Genomic DNA, 20,371 nt, shown 5'->3' with positions numbered 1-20,371 from the left:
GCATGGGGAAAGCACAGAATGGCATTAATAAATACGACCACCTATTTAACTGATTAGGTGATAGGCACCAGCAGTCAGTCTCCCTGGCTGCTTTCGTGTTTGTCCAGGCAGAAGCAATGATGGCTGCAATTAAAACAGTGTTGTTTCCTGGTCTCATCCTCGAGAGTGGGTTATTCAGCAGAGAGAAGCCATTTATTTGTGCACCGCTGCACGAGCGCTGCTGCCCATAGGTCAGGTCCTGGGGCAGAAAGCCAAAGGCCCCACAGTTAAAGCTGTGCAGAAAGCAGTGAGGATGGAGGCAAGACAAAGCAGCAGCAATTTGCCCTGAACACAAGAGGTTCTGCACATCCCCAGGCAGCAGCCAGGGCAGTGAGAGGCAGGGAGGGATGGAGAGGACAGGCAGAAACAGCACTGACCTGCTCAGGCTCCCTGACTGCCTGAGATGTGTGCATCTCTGATAGTGAGCCATAAAATAGAATAAAGAGCATTACTGCTTCCCTCCCGCAGCACGGGACAGGGGCTCCTGCAGGAGCAGCAGGGATAGGACGGGTCTGTGCCTGCCCGCGGTTGCTGGAAGTGAATGAATGATTCTGGTGCAATAGGAAAGGCGTCCCCAGGGGCTGAGCAGCAATACAGCTGCAGGAGAATTCTATGGTTTGGAAATCTCCAGGAGGAGAAAACCCCTTTCTCTCTCCCTTTGTGAGGCAGCTTCCTCCTCCACCTGCCCCAGGGCGGCCTTTCCTCTGCAGGAGCGGAGCGCGTGGACAGGAGCATGGAAGTCACACTGCAAAATGCTGTTCATGGGAAAGTAAATTAAGTGAAGGAAGGCCCTACAAGCATTTTCTTTTTGGCATAAGCAAATATTTGAGCAAGGACGGTGAGCAACCACTGTGTCTGCAGCCACTCGAGGCTAAAAGAGCCCGAAGAGGTGGGGGTGGCCAGGAGCTATCCATTGTGCTCGATGGAAGGGATCCCATATACAAACAGGGCTGGTTTCCCATCGCTCTGCTTTGCAATGTGGAGTTTCCAGCACGGGGGGTGCCCGCTGCAGGACGTTCCTCCTCCCACTGCAGCCCCAGTGCTGCAGGACGAGGCCTGGCACTTCTGCGCACCAGCACATCCACTCGCATTTGAAAGCAGACAAAATCAGACACCTGCTGCCTCCTGATGGCTCTCACAAATGAAAATAACCCAACATCACTTGTTTTTTTTTATGTTTTTTTTTTTTTTTCCTAAAAAAAAAGAAGTCTCTAGGCTTCAGAGCCGTGGTCATGGGTTATGTGGTGCATCGGAACACATCGCCACGGGGGCTGCACCTGCTCTGAGAGGGCACCACGGTGAGCTCAGAGTTTCACCAACTCGAAATGTAATTCCTCAGAATTCTGACAGAATTCAGCGCAGACTCAGCGCAGTTTCAGGCTGGGTTTGTTTACAGTAAGTGCATCAGCCTTCCACAAAGCCTGCTGCTGAGTGTCAGTAAATGCACACCAGAAGTTTCTTCTATTCAGCAACCACATATCTTCTATCGAACACTTTCTTTTACTGAGACTGCAGAAAACGTCAGCTGGAAAGGAAACACAGATTTCCTTGGCTTGCAGTACCTGCAAGGACCTATTCTTGCAAGTGTTTGTCACCTATCACCTCCTTTTAGCCAGAGCTGAGCCCAGAGATGCAATTGCAGTTCTGTAGCATCAGCTGTATGGGAGCAGTTCCTGCCAGGCACTCAGTACTCATGAACATACAGCCCTTATTCAAAAAGTGTATAGTTTAAACAATACTTTTATTAAGTTATCATAGCTTATGCATGCTAGCAAGAGAACTCTTTAAAATTCTTCCCTTGGAAAGTGTCTTTTGATAGAAGTCAGAGATGTGAATGCTCTGTTGATTCAAGAGAACTCCACTCTTCCATCCAAATGCAAGACCCTGTGGATGCATGTGCCTGCTCCCGTGCCTGGCCATACACTCAGTGTTTGCTCGAACATCAGCTGCAGTCAGTGAGAAATGGCTCTGGGACGGTGCATTCCCAAGGTCTGCAGCCTCCTCCAGCTCTGTTAGTGCATGGTTCTTCTCTATGGGGATTTCTCCATCCAGTCCAGCAGGATGTCCAGCTCGCCCAGGGATTTCATTGCTGCTGATGTGACATTCAGCTGAAAGGGACATAAAGGAGCAGGTTGCAAGCAAAGATGGTGGTACCACCAAGCGTAACGAGGCTGAATAGCTGCATTAATTACTAGGTTTAATCATCAGCTTACCCCTTCATAGTTCACAAGTATCTGCTTAAATCTCTCAGTGGGTTCCTGTCCACACAAGCACTTCTTTTCTTCGTGCTAGAAAAACAAAACTGAATTTGTTAAGCTGGAGGGTTTGGTTTTCATAGAATCAATCATAGAATCAATCACAGAATCACCAAGGTGGCAACAGACCTCCAAGATGATCCAGTCCAACCGTCCGCCTACCACCAACACTTCCCCACTAAACCACGTCCCTTAGTGCCATATCATCTTGAACACGAACATTTTAAGGATGAGGGATTGCTTTTGGCACTACTACACAGGCGGAGAACCCGGCTGACTGTGCCAAAGGTCCTGAAATCAGGCTCCCCTGGGAACAGTTCACTCAGACAGACCCAGGGACAAGGCGGGTGCTGGTTTTGGTCGCTGCCATGGCAGTGAATAAGCACATACAACAGTTTCCCAACGAACACTCAAACTCTTCGCATCGTGCTTCTTCCTATTCTTGTTAAAAGCTTTCCTCTAAATAAAGATTTTGTAAGCTATGAAACACTTGGGTTTATTTGCATACCGAATGCCAACAGCTGAAACTGAACTTTAGCAACGTGAGACTCACACACTGCTCGAGTTTCCTTTTGATGCTGAGGAAGGAGTTGGCTATGCTGCTGATCTTTCGGTTGATGTAGGAATTCTCAGTCTGGCAGTGCTTGAAGACTTTGTCCACGTAGAAGTTGAAGACTTTATGGACGATGCAGCATTTATCTGAAGACTTAAATAACAAATTCCACTTTTCCCATGTCTTCCCAAATGCTTCAAACCCAAGGGCACAGCCCTTCTTCCCACCACTAGAACAAAACATTTCTGCCACCCGTTACTGGAGCTGACAGTGGTGTATAAATCTTTTCCAGCACTTCTTGAGGTATATTGATAACAGATATTGCTATTTTTGAGCGATTTTCCATATCCATCCTCAGCATGCCTCACTGAGCAACCAAACTAATGAGCTGGCTTTGTAGCTGGGTGTTAGAGGCATGGAGTAGTGGCCTGTGGGCAATGCCTTGGAGCAGAAGAGCTGCAAAAATCTTCTTTATATTTCTCAGCAAACCACCCTGCAGAGAGGGAAGGGTGAGGAATACCAACGTGGATGCCTTCCTGCCCTTCCCATCCCTCTGGAGCAGTGCAGCCTATGCTATCCTCCACCACCCAATGCCCCTGTCCCTCTCCTGCCCCATGTCTCCCAGTTTTTGGCCACCCATCCGGAAGCTGTGCACATTTCTGGAGAAGCACTGAGCCCACACTGCAGGACCCCCAGCTCCTTTCACACCTTTGCATTGCTCGTCCTCCCTTCCCTGCCCTTTCTGCCCATATGCTTCACAGAGACTCAGATGCTGTCTCACCACCCGGCAGCTCCCAGCCCTGAGCATGGTTATCAGGGCAGAATGAGGCAGAGCACAGCAGTGAGGGCACCCACCTGGACCCTGTGCAGGGAGTGTGGGTGGGACAGGATGCTCAGTGTCCTGATGGGGTCCCGGGCTTGCTGCATGGAAGAGAGAGATGCAATGAGTGACGTGTTGGCACTGCAGGGCTTTGGGAACACAGGCTGCTCCCCAGGAGCCCACAGCAAGACTTACAATGTTGGCTTTGATGGCGGTGAAGCCAGCCCTGATCTCACTCATGCTCATGGAAATCCTGCAGGGGCCAAAGCTTAGGATCGTGTTCCCGGCTGCCGGCAGCAGGGTGAGGCAGCACGTCAAGGAGCAGAGGCAGAGCAGCACACGGAAGCCTGGCATGCCTGGGGCACCTGCCAAGGACAGTATTTCCTCACGGTCTTCCCTCTACCAAAAGAAAAAAAAAATCACAGAAAAATATAACCAAATAGTTCTTATTAAGATTTCCAACAAATTGCTTAGCATTCATTGCTAGCCTCATATATGGAAGTGACTAACTGAGATTGCAGGGGGACATACATCTGACAAGGAGGTTTGTAGGTGCACACCAACAGCTAAACTACACAGTCATATTTCTGGAAATATACACATTTTATACAGCACTGGTGGTACACGTACATGTAAGTATGTTTACAAGCAACACTGATTGATATCTCTTATCCATTTCTTCTTTCTTTGCCAGGCACAAGAGAAAAAAAAATGAGAAATATTTGCTAAAAGATTCCAAAAGAAAGAAAGGAGAAAAAGAAACAGCAAAAATTGCAGGTGAATAGAGAGAGCTGTACACAAAATTTTTCAACAGAAAAGTAAGTACAGATAAATTATGCCTTTGACAAACTGCTGGAACAGCAAGGCTGAAAGTGTGACCAAAAGCAGCAGACCCCAAAGGCTGTTCACAAAGGAGAACGCTTTCCCTATGGAACAGTATGAATACTTCAAACGTAGGTTGTGTTCACACTGACATTCATAAGTAAAACCCTTACAGAAACTCGTTATAGGAGATACAGGAGATGCACGGGGGAAGGATAGAGCCAGCACTTTACCTGGTTCGTTGGCACGGGTCAACTTGTCCCTCCGACGTCTGGCCTGAAGAGCTCTGAAGGACGTGTTTTTATCCAGGTACCGGGAGGAAACAACTCGTGGATTAACTTTTGGGATTTTTCTTGCTTTTCCCGGCATCTATTTCCCTTTGCAATTCACTGAATTAATTAGCAAGCGATAGGGACTAACTCCTTCACTCACAGGTGTTTCCCTACCATCTGGGGGCGGGAGATCCTGGCACGGAGCGTTGGGAGGATGGGACCAAGGGGAAGCACCACGCTGGGGTTGCGGCTCCAGCCACTGGGGTATCCCTGGGTCGGAGGCATCTGGCCCTGGTCACGAAGATGCTGAGCCCCTTCTCCAGCACCGTCCTGGCATGTGGGACCTTCATCCTTTGTTTTAGGGGGACTCTGCTTTCAGGCTCTCTCCTGGGATGGGTGGATGCTCATATCCACCAGCACGTCCCCAATGTTTGGGGACCAGACATGCTTGGGTATGGGAAGCTTTGAGACAGCACCCTGGGGCCATGAGAAGTCCCTTGGTTTCCAAGAGCACAGGTGATGGAGGTGATCATTACACACAGCCCAGGCTGGTTGGTTGTGCACTCCTTCTGGACATAGCCACGTTCAGCCTGCAAACAAATGAGTAGCTAAATAAACTCCTCAGGCTGCCTGTACCCAATGGGGATGCACCAGTGGAGCAGAGGGCACCTCCGTCCCCACCACAGTGCAGAGCAGCAGCCTGGGGGCACAGCTGTTGCAATGCAGGGATGGGATGTGAACACCTGTGGGCCATCGGGTTTTACTGGGTGAGTAATTCATTGATAAAGAAACTCAGTCTCGAGAGTATATCCATCGTCACATCAGGGCAGGCAAATAGGCTTTATGCCCAGGCTGTATTGCATACTGCTGAAATTGCCACAGTGCACCCACCATGCCTCCCTCGTCCCCATAAGGGAAATGAGTCAAAGGCAGCTCCAACCCACCTCAGGCTGCATGTCACCTTGCCGAAGCTTCGGAACGATCCTCAGCAGCACATGCGTGTTAATCTGCACCTTCCTCTCCAAATCCCCAGCTGCCGCTCGTAAAATTGCAGCGAAAGTTTTGCTCAGAGCGGAGGAAGAGGCATGCAAGCACCCAAACGAGCCTGCAGCTTTCCCAGGCACCCGGAGCACGCCCAGCCCGGCAGGGAAACGAGGGAAGAACAGTGAGTTCTTACTTCATTATGTAAATTGCGGATGAGAAGAAGGGATTTCTCTTTTTTCCTTTTTGGTAACCAAATTTTTTCCTTTTTGGTAACTGGCACCCAGGAGGCTGGCGAGCCAAGCACCAGCGGGTGAGAAACTCAATGCAAAATCCACCCCAAGGAGGAAACCAATGAGTGATGGGGGAGATGCTCTGTTTTCCCCTCGCAGCACACATAGCAGAGGCTCTGGACCATGCGTCAACTGCAGCAGCAGGAGAATATCCCCAGTGAACCAGCAAGCCATGGCTCATACTCTCTGGGAAGGAAGAGGAAAAAAGAAATAGGGATTTTTGGAGCACAGTGTGATGATGCTGCTGAGATCAGATGGTAGAGTGGGAACTGGCTGCCTGGGGCATTTCCAGCATCATTCAGGCTCTGATGTGTGGCCACATCCTGAGGACGTGGTCCTGTTCTATCCTTCCAGGCAGCCCAGAAAGAAGTTAGGACCCAAATAACTTGTCACAGCAGCACATAGTAGGGTTTGCCATCTCCACTGTCACCATATCAGGGGTTGCAAGGTAAGAAGGCAAGCCTTGTGCATCACTAACTTGCCTCCAGATCTTAAATAAAAAGAGGAAAGCAGCCTTTGAGCAGCACTTTGAGCAGCGTCTGCTGACCCGACACCACAGTCATTCAGAGATCCAGAAGCTTTTATTTCATCCTAAAAATCAACCAAACAGAAAAAAAACCACCACCAAGATACTCTGACCTGAATAGGAGCTGCTCTGTCAATGACTGACCGCATGCATGTGTAAAGTCTAGATTTCCAGTAAAGGATTTCAGAGTGATAATGTATGTTTCAATAGCACATCTCAATGTAGTTTCATGCTATAAGAGCTGATAATGCTTTGCAGACCATCCTCGGTTTGTCATTTGGTTGCATTACTCATTTCACAGCAGTTTTAGGTACTCCATCATATCAGATCTGAAGCTGATAATGATTCGTACACAGATCCCCAGAATGAGACGACATGAATGACAGAAATGCCAGCACTCATTTTAATAAAAGAAAAATCCAGATGCAATAGTGGAGAGCTGCGACAATATCTGAGCTCAGGGAACAATTTCTGCTGTGCTTCAGGAGAGCATCCACACAAACTGAGGGCAAATGTTTGAGAAAAGCACGAGGTAGAGTTTGCCATCACCACTGGTGATCCTGCAGCTAACCAAGATCCTCACCAAATGTCAAGGGTCATTGTCAGGCAACCGCCTGACCCTCAAATCCAGAGCCCATCTCAAGCCCCATTGAAACTAATGGGGACTGCAGACCCAAGGGTTGCCCTGAGGACAGTCCCTGCCTCAGTTAGCTGCTGCTCGCATGGAAACCTGCTGCTGTGCTTTATCCAAGCCCCGAAAATCTGACTGCTCTGCTCTCTCTTAATTAGTGCAATCCATTATCGACAGAAACCAGGGAGCTGCTATCAGAGCAACCTCACCGCCCGCTCAGCCACAGCTGCTGACAAAAGTAGAAAATTGTTTTTCTCGGTAAACTCGTCAAATGACTCAGAGAGAGTTCTGCGCGGAGTAATTGGCTGATAGGTGTGGTACATTGTGTGCCCTCTTCTCAGTCACGTTTCTAACCAAAACCACTGTAATAATTCTGAAATTCAGGCTCCTCTCTGCCTCTCAGGCTCAGCTTCACCCGGCGCACCGGGGACAAGTGATGCCCAAAGCCCAGGGAGCCAGAGCCACGCTGATGCCCAGATTGCCACCAGCAGGGTGGCAGTGCCAGGGGTCACATCAGGGCTCGAGACCTGAGAAAGGTATCCAAAAACTTAATTATTCCTCCACCCAAAGCTGCTTTCCCAAAGCTCCCCATGAAAACATCCTGTAGCTGTTCCACCTTGCCAGGCATGTTTCTTTTCTTAAGTTGATATTCACCAGAGCACGTGCCTGGAAGAGCCTGGGTTGGCTGGGACACTAACACGCAGCCCAGGGATGTCACTGCTTGTCGCATGCACAAACAGAGCAGCTCGTGCCCCACCACCATCACCTCCACGGGGCTTTGGGAGAGCATCCCTGAGGTGTGACACCACCCTGCTGCAGAGCATCCCCTGGGGGACACCCCCCACCGTTCCTCTGCAGTTCTTTCGGCTATGTGGGGTAGCAATAGCCGAGCCCCACACATCCCGTCATCTGCTCCGGTGTCCTGCTGTCCTTGCTGGAGCTCCTGGTTGCACGTCACAGAAAGTGCCGCTGCCTCAGCCACCGCCTGCACAGTGCCGGTGTGATGTCACACACATGACTCACTCCTGACAGCGCTGTCACCAAGCCAGGATTTTACCTAAAGAGGTTAAAAATAAATGTAAAAAAAAAAAAAAAAAAAAAAGAAGAAGAAAAAAAAGAGAGAGAGATAAATCTTCAAATTTTTTCCTCTAACATTCATCTTTATGGAAGGATTTCGTGCATCGGCACAGCCGTTCTGCAGAAAACCGTTAATTTAGTCACAAGAGTAGGAGGGCAGGGGGTGGTGAGGGTTAAATACTTGCTAACCTATCTCTGATAAAGTATGAACTCATGTTTTGGTTGTCATCAATTCCATCTTCCTCAAAGGGAAATGCACACGGCAGGTCTTAACAGCGTAGTCCTGGCAGGTGCACCAAGCGTGTGTGTGTGCCAGGGAGCTCATTCCTACCAACTTCAGGAGTCAGGTGGGGAACCAAATTGCTCTCAGGGAGCTCCCATCCCAATAGCACAGCAGCCTGGGAGGCTTCCAGAAGGTTTTGCAGCCCCTGCTCGAGCACATGGTGAGCTCATGATCGTTTCAGCGAGATTTCACAGAGAGATTTGGTGGTTCGCTTTTTCCCTTTTCCCCGTCGTGTTCAGGAAATCGGCGTTTCAGCAAAAAATGGGGTTAAAGAGCCTGAGAAAAACTGCCCTGCTGCTGAACATGAATGAAAGCTCCCACTGATGCATGATGCAAAACCCAGCGCCCATGCTGAGCTGTGCACCCGTCCTCGAACACACACATCTGTAATATCAGAGACTGAAATCAGCCAACGAGATTAAACCCAGCCTTAGACAATGAGGCTTCTCAGTTTCCAAGAGGTTTCAGGAGCCTTTTGATGTGGGTGTCTGACATATTAGAGACTGGGCTTCTCTAACAAACGGTGACTGCAAGGAAAGAGGAGCGCGGTAATGCCGAGCTGCGATGGCAGTGGGGCCCAGCCCCTGGAAGGGAAACGAAACTGTACTGTAGTGCATCCCATGGGGGGAGAGCTGTGCACGAAAAGCAGTTGGAGCACACTGACTTCTACTTTCAGCGTCCACAAGAAGGCCCGTACACACCTGCCCTGCAGAATTTAGATGTAATAGGCTTGGTTCTGATTTCAGACCTTTTTCCTCTCTTGCGATCGGAGCTGCAATCAGGATTTGCATTTTTTTGTTACCATCTATTGCAGTGTTTCACGTGTCCCTGCAGTGTGGGGGGGTCTCGTTGAGGTAATGTTGGAGGAGCGAGGCAGCACCCGGGCTGTTGCAACCCTGCAGTGAATTGGGGTGGAGAGTGAAAGGGGATGAGAATAAAACACAGGCACAACTGGAGAAAAGTTCTTCATTTTGACAATTGAAATGAACGGCCCCAGAATGTAGCATCACTTCTGATGCTCTGTCTGGACCAAATGGAGGGCTCACGCCCCCCATAAGCAATAGCAGGCCACTCAGTCATAGAACCCTTAGAGTTGGAAGGGACTTTTAATGTCCAGCTCCCCTGCAATGAACAGGGACATCCACAGCTAGATCAGGTTGCTCAGAGCCTGGCCCAGCCTGGAAATACTCTGACATGCACTGGGTGCAGCCAGTGGGGAACTGGTACCCAGAGGGAACGCTTCTACCTAGCCACTCCTGCTCCCTGCAGGCTTCAGGCAGACAAAGCTCTGAATGGGTCAGCTATAGAACTGAGGGAGCAGCCGCCAGCTGCAGCCTTTCAGAAATCTGCACTCAGCCCCAGATTTGAGCACTGTGTCTCACAGAGCCTCATGTGTCTGGGAGGGCAAAATGTGCTGACAGCACAGGCACTAAATGATGCCTAATAGAGGAGAAACTGACAGCTATCAGCTCGAATTTTCAATGATCTGGGGAACAAATGAATCACCCCAGTGGCCAGGCACAACTCCCATCCACTTACCTTTCACCAAAACCGAAACTCTTTTCAGTGCATGAGCTGTGCATCACCCGGTCCTCACATGCAGGTTTCATTTTGGGGTTAATATTGCCCTGAGCACGGCTCAGGGTGTAGATTTCACAGCCCTGAGGTTTCGTGCCCACGAGGAGGAGCGCAGAAGGAGGGAGAGCAAAGGGTTTCCCATCTCATCTATCAATGGAAATGTGAAAAAATGGCAAATCAACACGACTGATCCCATGGGAAGCATTTCCAAGAAGGATTCCGCTACACAAAGCAATCGTTCACACTGCGCACCCCAGCAGGGCGCAGGGCTTGTCCACCCCCAGCGTGTGCCTCTCCCTTTGAACCCTTGGAAAATGAGATTCCATCCATGGCGGCACATTTTTGCTGTGCACAAAGTGACCAACAAAAGCCCTTCCCCGACTTCACAGTTTCGGAAACGTGCGGGCAGACAGGAGGGAAGGGCAGTGGATGGCCGCGCTTCCCTGTCGCGAGCAGGCGGCAGCCAGCAGGGGAAGTTCGCTTCCAATTTGTTTTCTTCTTCTTCTTCTTCTTTTTTTTTTTTTTTCCCTCTTCTTTTTTTAAGCATTAATTTCAGCACGGGGGGGGTTTCCACCATTCGGACTCATCCCCCACTTCCTACTTACAGACATCTGAAGGGACTCAGAAAGCAGAGCTGCTGCTGCAGTTCTCCTCTTGCTGATCTCAGCACCCAAATTCACTTTTCCTTCGCATCTCTGAGCTCAAAGCACCCAGCAGGAGGTACCTGACATTTAATAATAATATGTAAATTCCTGTGGACATTAAATAGTATTTGTATTTATTTTTTTATCAGAAATCTCTGCTTGCTTACACATAGGAGGCCAAACGCTGATTATTTTCCTCCTCCTGGAAGTGGCACAGAAGCAAAGCGCAGCCCCGTGCTGAGCTTTATGGCCGCAGCATCTCTCCCAGTTTGGAGGAACTAAGTGGCTGCTAAATACACACCATCAGCTTAAACTAAGAAAATGCAAGAAGAGGAAAAACTTGAGCAATTCTATTTTGCTGCACTGGTCTCTGAAGGAGCAGCAGTGTCAGCAGTGAATTTGTGGTGACTGTGTTGGGAATCCACGTCATGAAACTCGTTCCTTGTGCCTTAGCTTTGCCTTGGGAATATCAGCTGTAATTCAGCCTGGCATGGCCACCAACATTCTGTCCAAGGCAAGTGATATCGTGTCACCAAAGCTCATGCCCAGTTCACAGCAATGCTAGATGGGCAGTCCCCTCCACTCCATCCCACTGTCATTTGGGGCAGGTGACAATGGCACGGGGGGAATCCCGGGGGCTGCGGGGGGACGGGCACAACGCATGCCCACGCTGCATCACTGCCAGCACGTGCTGCTCTGAGTGCTATGGGCTGGAAGAGAAAACCCGGGATTTCTCAACTGCTCTGCGGCATGCAAATAGCAAAAAACCCACAGCTTCATGCCCAGCAGCTGGGATGAAGGGCTGGGAACGTGGCACCACCAAGGTGCAGTTGGCTGCAGCTCACCATGATGTGCTGGTCCTACACCTGCTGCCAGAGCTGATTTCCTTCACGGTGTCTGGGATGATGCTGTGTTTTGGCTTCAGGAGAAAAACAATTTTGGTAACATACCGATGTTTTAGACACCGCTGAGCAGTGCTGCACAGAATCGAGGGCATTTCAGTCTTTCAGTTTCTCATACTCTCCTGCAGGAAAGGAGATGGAGTGCACAGGGAACTAGCATGAGGGGGGCGGGGGCAGAAGCTGATCTAACTGGCCACAGGTATGTACCACACCATATGTCATCATGCAGAAAGCTATAAAACAGAGGAGAGTTGGCTGGGTGGCAGCTGCTGCTCGGGGACTGGTTGGGCATCGGTCAGCAGGTGGTAAGCAATTGCGTTTTGCACCCCCTGTTTTGTGTATGGATACTATTATCATCATTGCTGCTATTTCTGTCTTTCTTTTCTATCTTAAAAACAGTTTTTAACTTCTACTTTATCTCTAGTTCTACTTCTTGTTGTTTTTTCTGATTCTCTCCCCCATCCCACTGGGCAAAGGGCTGTTTCGTGCTGAGCTGCTGCTGGTTAAAAAACACAAGGCATTTAACAATGCACAGCACCATTCCTTGTGACTTTAGAAACTCCAGTCAGCAATTCTATTTAGAGTCTACTTAGAAAAATCCATTCAACTCTATGACTTGAGAGAGCTCTTTCCTTCACCTAATCGGAAAAGACATTGCAAGCTCCAAATCTTGGAATGTTTACACATGAATTTTAAAAAATGCCAATGTTTCTTGGTTTGATTAATCACCAGAATGCTGAATCTACAGATCAGAGGAACCACTGCTGTGTGATGCTTTTAGGTTAGGATTCCAGCTTGGATTAGTTCAGACAGAAGTTCAAGACCTACTAAGAAATTCTTATGAAAGACTCTGTGTCACAGCAGAGGTCGCGTTAGAGGTCATAACGATGTGTCTATTCATAACTAGTAACCTATTCCATGACTCTTAGACGTTACATGACAATACAATTAATGACATGGGTTAAATTTCCAAAGAGTAATTTGGGATTAACCTGTTGACTTTGGGATGAGTCATGCTGCCAATTCTGACAAGTGCTAGAAAGCAGATTTCCAAAAGAGAAAAGTCCAACTTTGTGCCTTGACAGCAGAAGATCTCAAAAGAAAAGCGATGCATTTCATGCGTCAGGAACTGTTAGTCATCAGAGAGGGTGCTGCTGAGAGAGCAAAAGGGCGTTTCATAGTGGGTGAATGAAGGGCTGTAAAGCCTCCACTTCCCTGGTGTCACTGACAGCAAATAGGAATGGATGAGAAATGGGGAATTTTGGGAAAGAGAAAAAAGAGACACGCTGCTATGCAGCCTGGAAATCTAGGTGATTCCTCCAGCTGTATCAGTAATAGTGCATAAAATACATCGTGTTCCCTTGTCCAAAGGCAATGACTGAGACCCAGAGAGGAAAAAAGGGGAGAAGTTGCCCCCGTGGAAGCTGCCAGCACCAAAGAGTGCAAAAGGCTTTTGAGTAATATGTTTCCTTCCTGAAACGATCTTCTTGGCAATCATGAAAGCTGTTTCCTAAAGGTTTAGAAATACACCCACGTCCTCGGACACTCTTCAGGAAAGGTGCTTTATTCATTCATGCAACTGCTTCGTAGTACTGCAGAGTCAACGCGTTTCCACAGCAGTAAGCAGCGGTGAGTCAGAGCGAAACTGCACCGTCAAAATCTCTGCCATGGCGAAGGAAACGCAGGTAAACACAGCGAGCATCGTGCGTGTGCAGGGCAGTTTCCTTTGTGGAATGGACTCTTCTGGCTTACACCATGCGCAGCCGAAAAACAAAACAGGTTCCAAAACAGGGAGGAGGGAACTGCACAAGAACGCTGCTCTGTACGGGCTGGGCGTCGAACTGAGATGACTTCACGGAGAGCACTGATTGCTGAGAAGAAGGGAAGTTTGGAAACAAGAGCTCAGCTCCTGGGCAGGAAGGAAAGTGTGGGACGACCCCGGGGCGGGACCCCTCCGTCAGCACCATGGTCAGAGCCCAGGGTCCGTTCCGCAGAACGGAGGGGCCCTGGGGTGCCAATGCTGAGCCATGAGCACAGCGCTCAGACTTGTGCTGAGCAACTCTTGCAGAGCAAGGCACGGTTTGCAAGGAGGGTTCCCCAGATTGCACGAACCTAGGGGGGTTGAAGTCACTGCTTTGGCCCCAGCTGCACCTGCACAGGGAGCGGGTGAGCTCCACGTCCCAGCGCCCAGCAGAAGGGTTTTGGTGTCCCCGTGGAACTCACGGCCACCAGGTCCCACTCACACAGCTCTACCGACCTGAGGCAGCTTGGAGTTCATCCAAAATACAATCTCACACCGTGGGGTGAAAGCACAGAGCTGTGGGACAGCGCCAGTGAAACGGGTTACGTTTAACACCGCACATTTTGGTCTGAGCCAGCTGCTGCCCTTCTCCTTCCTCATGGCCTCCCAACCTCACCACTGGTGGTCAAGGGAAGAAACCACACTCAGGCACTCGAGTAGCGGAAGAAAAGTGGGGCACAATCCCCATGACACACGCTGTGATTCAGACAGAAGTTCTGTGTCCGTGCAGTGATTCACTGGGAAAACTCTCCCTCCTGGCCCTGGGAGAAGATACAACATCACCAGAAGGAAAAAAAACCGGACAAAACCCCTCAGTGCTGCTGTGTTAAGAGAATTTACCTCACCTGATTACGAATACACAATTCATCTGCCCTTACTCATGCATGCTCTAACACAAAACTTTCCTCTCTTCTGCTTTCTAATTGAAATCTAAACATATGGTAATAAAGAATACTTTGCATTTTTCCAGCATTAGTTGTAACCAATTCCTTCGCAGAGGTCTGCAAATTCGCATTGAAAGACGCTCAGGGCAGTGAAAGAAATGAGAATCGAAGTGATTTGTCCCAGGCAATAAGCTGGAGGCAGCAGGAGGGGAATGCCACTTCCAAAGAGCAGAAAAACCTTCAAAGAAGCCCCCAGAAAGGCCAAGTTTATCTCCGCTTTCTCTTTCTTGGCTAACAGACTTATCACCGAAAGGAAGCAAGTATAAAATTATACAGAAGGAGAGCGTGAAAGAAAGGAAAACGGAAGAAAGAGAGACGTCAACGGAGTTATCTTCAGCACCTCAATGGTCACTTTTATCAGTGGGGAGGAGAGCACACCCGGTTCATGGACCTGGTGCTGGGGGGCTTGGCTGTGGCTGTTGTCCATTTCTTGGAAACGAAACTGAATCCAAAAACCAGAAAGAAAAGTTTTCATGTCCAGCTTGGACACGTGAGCAGAGAACATCAATGTGCAAACACTCGGTCCCATGATACAATGCAATAAAACTCAGCATGTGCTGCTAGGAAACACTTTAAGAAAGTGATAGTTGCTCTTGTTGCTAGCAGGGAAGCATGCAGAACTGACACTGGGAGCCCAAATCCCCACTGCATCTCAATGTGCTGTGCACAGGGCTGACCATGTTAATGCCCCAGTAAAACACCATCTGAAGGCTGGAGCCTGTGAGTATTCACATCGACTTTGCTTTAACCCCTGTTAAAAAGAAAAAAAAAAAAAAAAAGTTGTAGCGCATTGCATATTTGCATCACAGTGCTAAAGGAGGTGATGGTGTTTGAACAGGTTGGTTAAGAGCAATGCTGGAGAGCGGAGCACCTGAACAGGTTCACTGAAAGCAGTGCTGCTGGGTGATGCTCAGCACCGGAGATCACTGGTGTCAGCTCATAGAGAGACTTAAAAATAGAAACACTTTTTCCCCCAAGAGTAGAGCATTCTTCTAAAAATAAAAAGTGGCTGTGAAATGCAGATCTAAGCTCACACAGCACCTTTCCTTCTTCGCTTTATATCTGACGCCTCATTTAAATTTACAAGAAGCAAGCAATAGAAAAAAAATGCAGAGTCTAAGCACAAAAGATTCGATGGGTAGTGAGGAGGAGAGGGGGGTCAAGAGAACAGGAAACCCAAAGTTGACGGGAAACCCAAGTGACATTTAGGTTTATTGAATGACTTATACCATTAATATCAGGAAGCGGGGAAAGGAAACTGCGATGCTTTGAGAGTATAAATGAGGGGCTCCATCAAGGTGAAGGCTGCAGAGCCACACTTTGCCCTCCAGTGGCACCCAACCGAGGGCGGCAGCAGGAGAAAAGAGCTGACCCCAGGATGCAGACCTGCTGCCAGGCCCTGCTGCTGCTGCTGGCTGCCTGTGTCCTGCCCGCCCGCTGCTCGGAGCACGGCTGCCCGCAACTCTCCGAGCTGCTGCCCGCTTGGCTCAAGGAGCTGAGGATCAAGTTTGAGGAAATTAAGGACTATTTTGTAAGTATGACACCGGCCGGTCGCTCCTTCTCCTTTTGTTTCGTTGGGTTGTTTTGCAGAGTGGAATGGTTTGGATGAGGAGGCAGCAGGCTCCTCCGGGCAGAAGGGATTTGGCCGTGCGTTGTGCTATGGGCTGCCCTTTGGTTTCACTGCTTGCTGAGAGATAACACGAATGGCTTTTCTTCCCGGTTTTAGTTAGAATGAACTCGAGAGATTTCATAATGCAAGCCTTACTGTGCAGACTTCCCCCTAAAAGTTGCAGAGCAAATTATGCACTGACTTTAGCAGCAAGGGATTAAATTCTTCAGGGCAATGAGGCAATGCTGAAGCCAGGACTGGCTGAAAAGGGAAATCTTTTGCTACAGACTTTCTCTGACAAAGCCATGGAATCTTGAGTGATTGCTTTGTGACAAATCTCAGTGCTTTACATATGGAGCCCCAGGGCTGCAGAGAGAGCAGCACGGAGCTCCCCGAGCACCCGCTGCTACAGCAGGGCTGCAGGGATCTGTGCTCACCCCGGGGTTCCCCTTCCAGCTAATGCCATCATGTTTTAGCAATAAAGCAACCTCACTCCCTGGATTAAAACCCAGACTAGAGGCATGGCTTGAATTAGTTATAAAACGAACATGATCAGTGGGATTTAAGACTTAAAACCCACTGCAAAACTTTCAATTAATATGAGGAATGAACCTTCCTTACCTCTCAGACAAGCTGTTGAGCACTTTGGTGCTGTGGGGAGATGCTTTGGGCAACATCAGCTCAGCTCTGGCCCAGGAGCTGGAGGCACAAGAGGAGCCCCTGGAGATGGGGACTCACAGGGATGCCAGCAGTGGGATTAAACCATAAATGCAAGAAAGCAGAGCAGTCCTTGAGCGAGGCAAAGAGGAAGACAGCGCTGCTTGCTTAAAGAACATCTTCTATTGCATTCTCCTGCAGCAATCCAGAGATGACGAACTTAACATCCAACTGCTCAGCTCTGAACTGCTGGAAGAATTTAAGGTAAGGATTACTATTCCAATGCAAGTCCACTGTCCTTCTCCATCCTTCCACCGAAAGAAAACGATCCTAATCTGGGATGCTTCCCAGTGTCTTCCATGGCCCATGGATGCTTCTTCCAGCAAGGTGCCTGCAGCAGGGCTGATGCATGCTCATCCTCAGCTTCTGAGCACCGCTGCTGTGGTTCGGATTACAAAAGCATTGCCACCAGCGTGCCCCCTCCTCTCCCCAGGGGACCTTCGGCTGCCAGTCGGTGTCCGAGATGCTGCGGTTCTACACGGATGAGGTCCTGCCCCGCGCCATACAGACTAGCACCAGCCACCAGCAGAGCATGGGTGACCTGGGCAACATGCTGCTGGGCCTGAAGACGATGATGCGGCGCTGTGTGAGTGGAATCTGCACCACAGGGCTGGTCCCTGGGTCTCCGTGGGGCAGGGAGGTGGGGCCAGGAGCCGGGGAGCAGAGCAATTAGAACAGGCAAAACCCCATCTGGGTGAGATTTCTCCTCGCCCTTCTCTCCTCCTGATAATCAGAGATAGGGAGGATGCTCGAAGCGCTGTCTGGTGCAGACTAACAGAGCGAGGGGGTGGGGGTGCATCCCTTACTTGCATGCATCGTGGCAATGCTGCATCCTGCTGCCGGAGCAGCCGTGACCCCAGCACCCGGCGCACGCTGCGTCACCCCGGGAGCAGCAGGAAGGAACAGCGCCGAGTTAACCCGCTGCCTCTCGCCTCCGCAGCACCACTTCTTCACCTGCGAGAAGAGGAGCAAAGCCATCAAGCAGATCAAGGAGACGTTCGAGAAGGTGGGTGCCCGGCGGGGCGGTTTTGCTGCTGGCTTACAGCAGGATCCACGCGCGCAGCAGGCGTTCACGCTGTGCCGACGCAGGGCAGCGCAGCGCGGCTCAGAGCGGCCGCCGCGTTCCATCAGTGGGTGGGGAGAGCGCGGAGGTTTCGGTGGAAGGAGAGCCCTGCTGGGGATCCTGCATCGCACGTGCAGCCATGCAAACAATGAACCACGGGCTGACTTTCGCCTGCAGATGGACAAGAACGGGATCTACAAAGCCATGGGGGAGTTTGACATCTTCATCAACTACATCGAGGAGTACCTGATGATGATGAGGAGGAGGAAGTGAGCGCGCACGGCTGCTCTCAGCCCAACCCTGCCGTGCTGCAAAGCCTCAGCCCGAGGCTTGCAGCTCAACGACAGCTTAACGTTCAGTATCCTATTTAAAAGATCTTTTTTTTTTATTTTTTTTTTATATTTCCTACGAAATGAATTTAGTATTTATTTTTTTTTTCCCCAATACCTCAGTGTCCGTGTTTACAGAATTTTATTATTTGTTTTGTGAACTATTTATTGCTCAACGTTTTGTACCGTTTATGATAGCGCTGCTGTATTCGTTGCTTCAGAACACCCATCCCTCTGGGGAGCGGGCAAAGAGTCAAGTTCACCCTGAGTGCAATTGCTCTGAGCTCAGCAAAGCCCAATTGCAAACACCAGAAGAGCCCCCTGCTCCTCTTCTTTTCAGCTGTGATTTATTTATGCAATCAGCTATTTCTTTGCATGACCACATCCCCACCTCCGGTTTCGCAGTTGCAATTGGGCACTGAAATATTCAGATCTATCGCGTGGCCTTGCACTGAGCAAAATGACCACACAAGTAACCGCAAGCAGGTTGATTTTCCGCTGCTTTGCATGGAAAGCCATGTGGAGGAGAGGAGCTGCTCTCCAGCAAACTACGCATGATTGCCTCAGCAATAGCTCAATAATAAACCTGGCTCTTGCCCCAGCCTGTATGCTGTTCCAGGTTAAAGAGAATTAGTGATAGGAATTAAGCAGCTGGTTCTAATAGAACTTGTGTTCAAGAAACATTTAGATATAGCGTTGAGAGACATGGTTTAGTGGGGTTATTGGTGGTAGGTGGATGGTTGGACTGGATGATCTTGTAGGTCTTTTCCAACCTACCTAATTCTATGATTCTATGATTCTAAACACTGCTATCGACTGGCTTCCAGAGCTGCTGGGTTGGACACTCTGCACTTTCGGGTAGTTTTCAGTCTTTGGTTGAGTATTACTCCATGTTTGGTGGTTGGTGTTCTTTTTTTTCTTTTTAGAAGTTAGAAGATATTTAATTAACCACCATTTTAAGGTGGCTTGGGTAATTTGCATTCAAATCCATAAATCTGCATGCAGCACTGGCAATATTTGGTTTCGCTTCTGATTTGCAAGAGGAGATGGAAGAACATCCCAAGACCTGGAGGCATTTATTTCTAATATTTAGAAGTATTAGGGCACCAGGATGATGAAACACAGCCAGTTCGCTGTTTGCTTTCCTGTACTTCATCAATTACTGCTGAAAAGTAATTATTTATATGTGATTTATTCTGTTTTTGTGTGTATGGGGACAGAAGGGCATCTCCATGGGAAGCATTCCCAATGCAGGGCCTTCAGCCCAGGGCACTGCTGGAGCCATGTGCACAGATCCTCACTGGAGCTGGACACAGCCTCAGCTGCTGTCGCCGTGTGAGATGCTCCCTGTGAGCCTGTATGGAAAGAAATATTTTATTTTTGCTAATAAAGACTTTGTGGCAAATAAAGGCTCTCCTCTGTTCTTCCAAGCTGTTAACATGGCTGCAGAGCAGCAGCAGTGTATGGGGGCAATGGGGAACGGGTGCATGCAGGGAGGACCACCAAGGACTCAATGCATTAATGACCAGAGAAGCAAGAAGACCCACGGGCCTCCCATTTAAATGCAAATTTCTAACGAAATATGCACCGGAACAAACCACCTGCCAGCAATCCCTTTGCCATTGGGTTATGGCTGAGAAACTCTGTGCAGTCCATGGGCAGCACTGAGGGACATGGCCAGCGGGCACAGTGTGGACGGGGTGGGGTTGGACCTGGCAACCCTATAGGTCTTTTCCAACCTCAACGATTCTATGGCTTCACCTTTGTTCTCCACCAGGACGAGGCCTTGACCCCAGCTCAGACAGGAGATACCACCTCCACCACACGCTAACACCAGCCAATATCCATCTCTGCAGTTTCACCTCTTTTACACGACGTGTGTCCCCTGGGCACACAGCACCAGCTCTAGGCAGGAGCCCTGGGAGCTCAGCACCTGCCCCTGCCCAAGGAAAAGGCCGCGTCAGCTTGGGGGTGAGTTTTTCAGCAAAGCTCAGTCACTCTGGTGAGGTAACCACAGGAAGGAAGCGGACGGGATGCCTCGTTCTGTACAGGGGAGGAAGGTTTCCAGTTACCTGGGGCTGGCGGAGCCGCTCGGTGCAGGACACAGAGCACAGCCGCGCTCTGCAAGGGGACACCCATGGGCTGAGGCTGCGTGCAAATGCATCTGTGCATCTGTTTGTCACTGAAACTCAGCGATGTCTGCATCACAACACTGACCTGGTGGATGAAACA

At 49.5% G+C, this 20,371-nt stretch overlaps 2 protein-coding genes and 2 long non-coding RNA genes across 4 annotated transcripts; 1 reads left to right on the top strand and 3 right to left on the bottom strand.

Moving 5' to 3' along the window:
• On the bottom strand, positions 99-4,043 carry LOC110388380 (interleukin-20-like). Its single transcript, XM_021377601.1, has 5 exons — positions 3,863-4,043; positions 3,703-3,768; positions 2,848-3,000; positions 2,253-2,327; positions 99-2,147 (listed from the first exon to the last, which is right to left on the bottom strand). Exons 1-5 carry the CDS (start codon positions 4,019-4,021, stop codon positions 2,070-2,072), a joined length of 531 nt encoding a protein of 176 aa, XP_021233276.1. The 5' UTR covers positions 4,022-4,043; the 3' UTR covers positions 99-2,069.
• Positions 6,660-10,560, bottom strand: LOC110388293. The gene is made up of 3 exons (XR_002432844.1): positions 10,092-10,560; positions 9,254-9,448; positions 6,660-8,249 (listed from the first exon to the last, which is right to left on the bottom strand). It is a non-coding gene; the product is annotated as an uncharacterized LOC110388293 (long non-coding RNA).
• Positions 15,266-18,109, top strand: IL10 (interleukin 10). The gene is made up of 5 exons (XM_021377327.1): positions 15,266-15,952; positions 16,889-16,951; positions 17,181-17,333; positions 17,688-17,753; positions 17,988-18,109. The coding sequence occupies exons 1-5, from the start codon at positions 15,800-15,802 to the stop codon at positions 18,081-18,083; spliced, it is 531 nt and encodes a 176-aa protein (XP_021233002.1). The 5' UTR covers positions 15,266-15,799; the 3' UTR covers positions 18,084-18,109.
• Positions 18,243-20,302, bottom strand: LOC110388245. The gene is made up of 3 exons (XR_002432827.1): positions 20,212-20,302; positions 19,901-20,078; positions 18,243-19,494 (listed from the first exon to the last, which is right to left on the bottom strand). It is a non-coding gene; the product is annotated as an uncharacterized LOC110388245 (long non-coding RNA).

Source organism: Numida meleagris, chromosome 25 (genome assembly GCF_002078875.1).
Source record: "Numida meleagris isolate 19003 breed g44 Domestic line chromosome 25, NumMel1.0, whole genome shotgun sequence".
NCBI classification, from domain to species: domain Eukaryota; kingdom Metazoa; phylum Chordata; class Aves; order Galliformes; family Numididae; genus Numida; species Numida meleagris.
This window is presented reverse-complemented; position numbering and strand designations above follow the sequence as displayed.

Excerpts from the sequence above, each read along its gene's own strand:
- LOC110388380 (XM_021377601.1), bottom strand. The coding sequence starts at position 4,021 with ATGCCAGGCTTCCGTGTGCTGCTCTGCCTCTGCTCCTTGACGTGCTGC. Across the intron at positions 3,001-3,702 it reads ACTCCCTGCACAGGGTCCAG|TCTTCAGATAAATGCTGCAT; the intron begins GTGGGTGCCCTC and ends TTGTTATTTAAG. Across the intron at positions 2,328-2,847 it reads AAAGGAAACTCGAGCAGTGT|CACGAAGAAAAGAAGTGCTT; the intron begins GTGAGTCTCACG and ends TTGTTTTTCTAG.
- IL10 (XM_021377327.1), top strand. The coding sequence starts at position 15,800 with ATGCAGACCTGCTGCCAGGCCCTGCTGCTGCTGCTGGCTGCCTGTGTC. Across the intron at positions 16,952-17,180 it reads AACTGCTGGAAGAATTTAAG|GGGACCTTCGGCTGCCAGTC; the intron begins GTAAGGATTACT and ends TCCTCTCCCCAG. Across the intron at positions 17,754-17,987 it reads TCAAGGAGACGTTCGAGAAG|ATGGACAAGAACGGGATCTA; the intron begins GTGGGTGCCCGG and ends TTTCGCCTGCAG.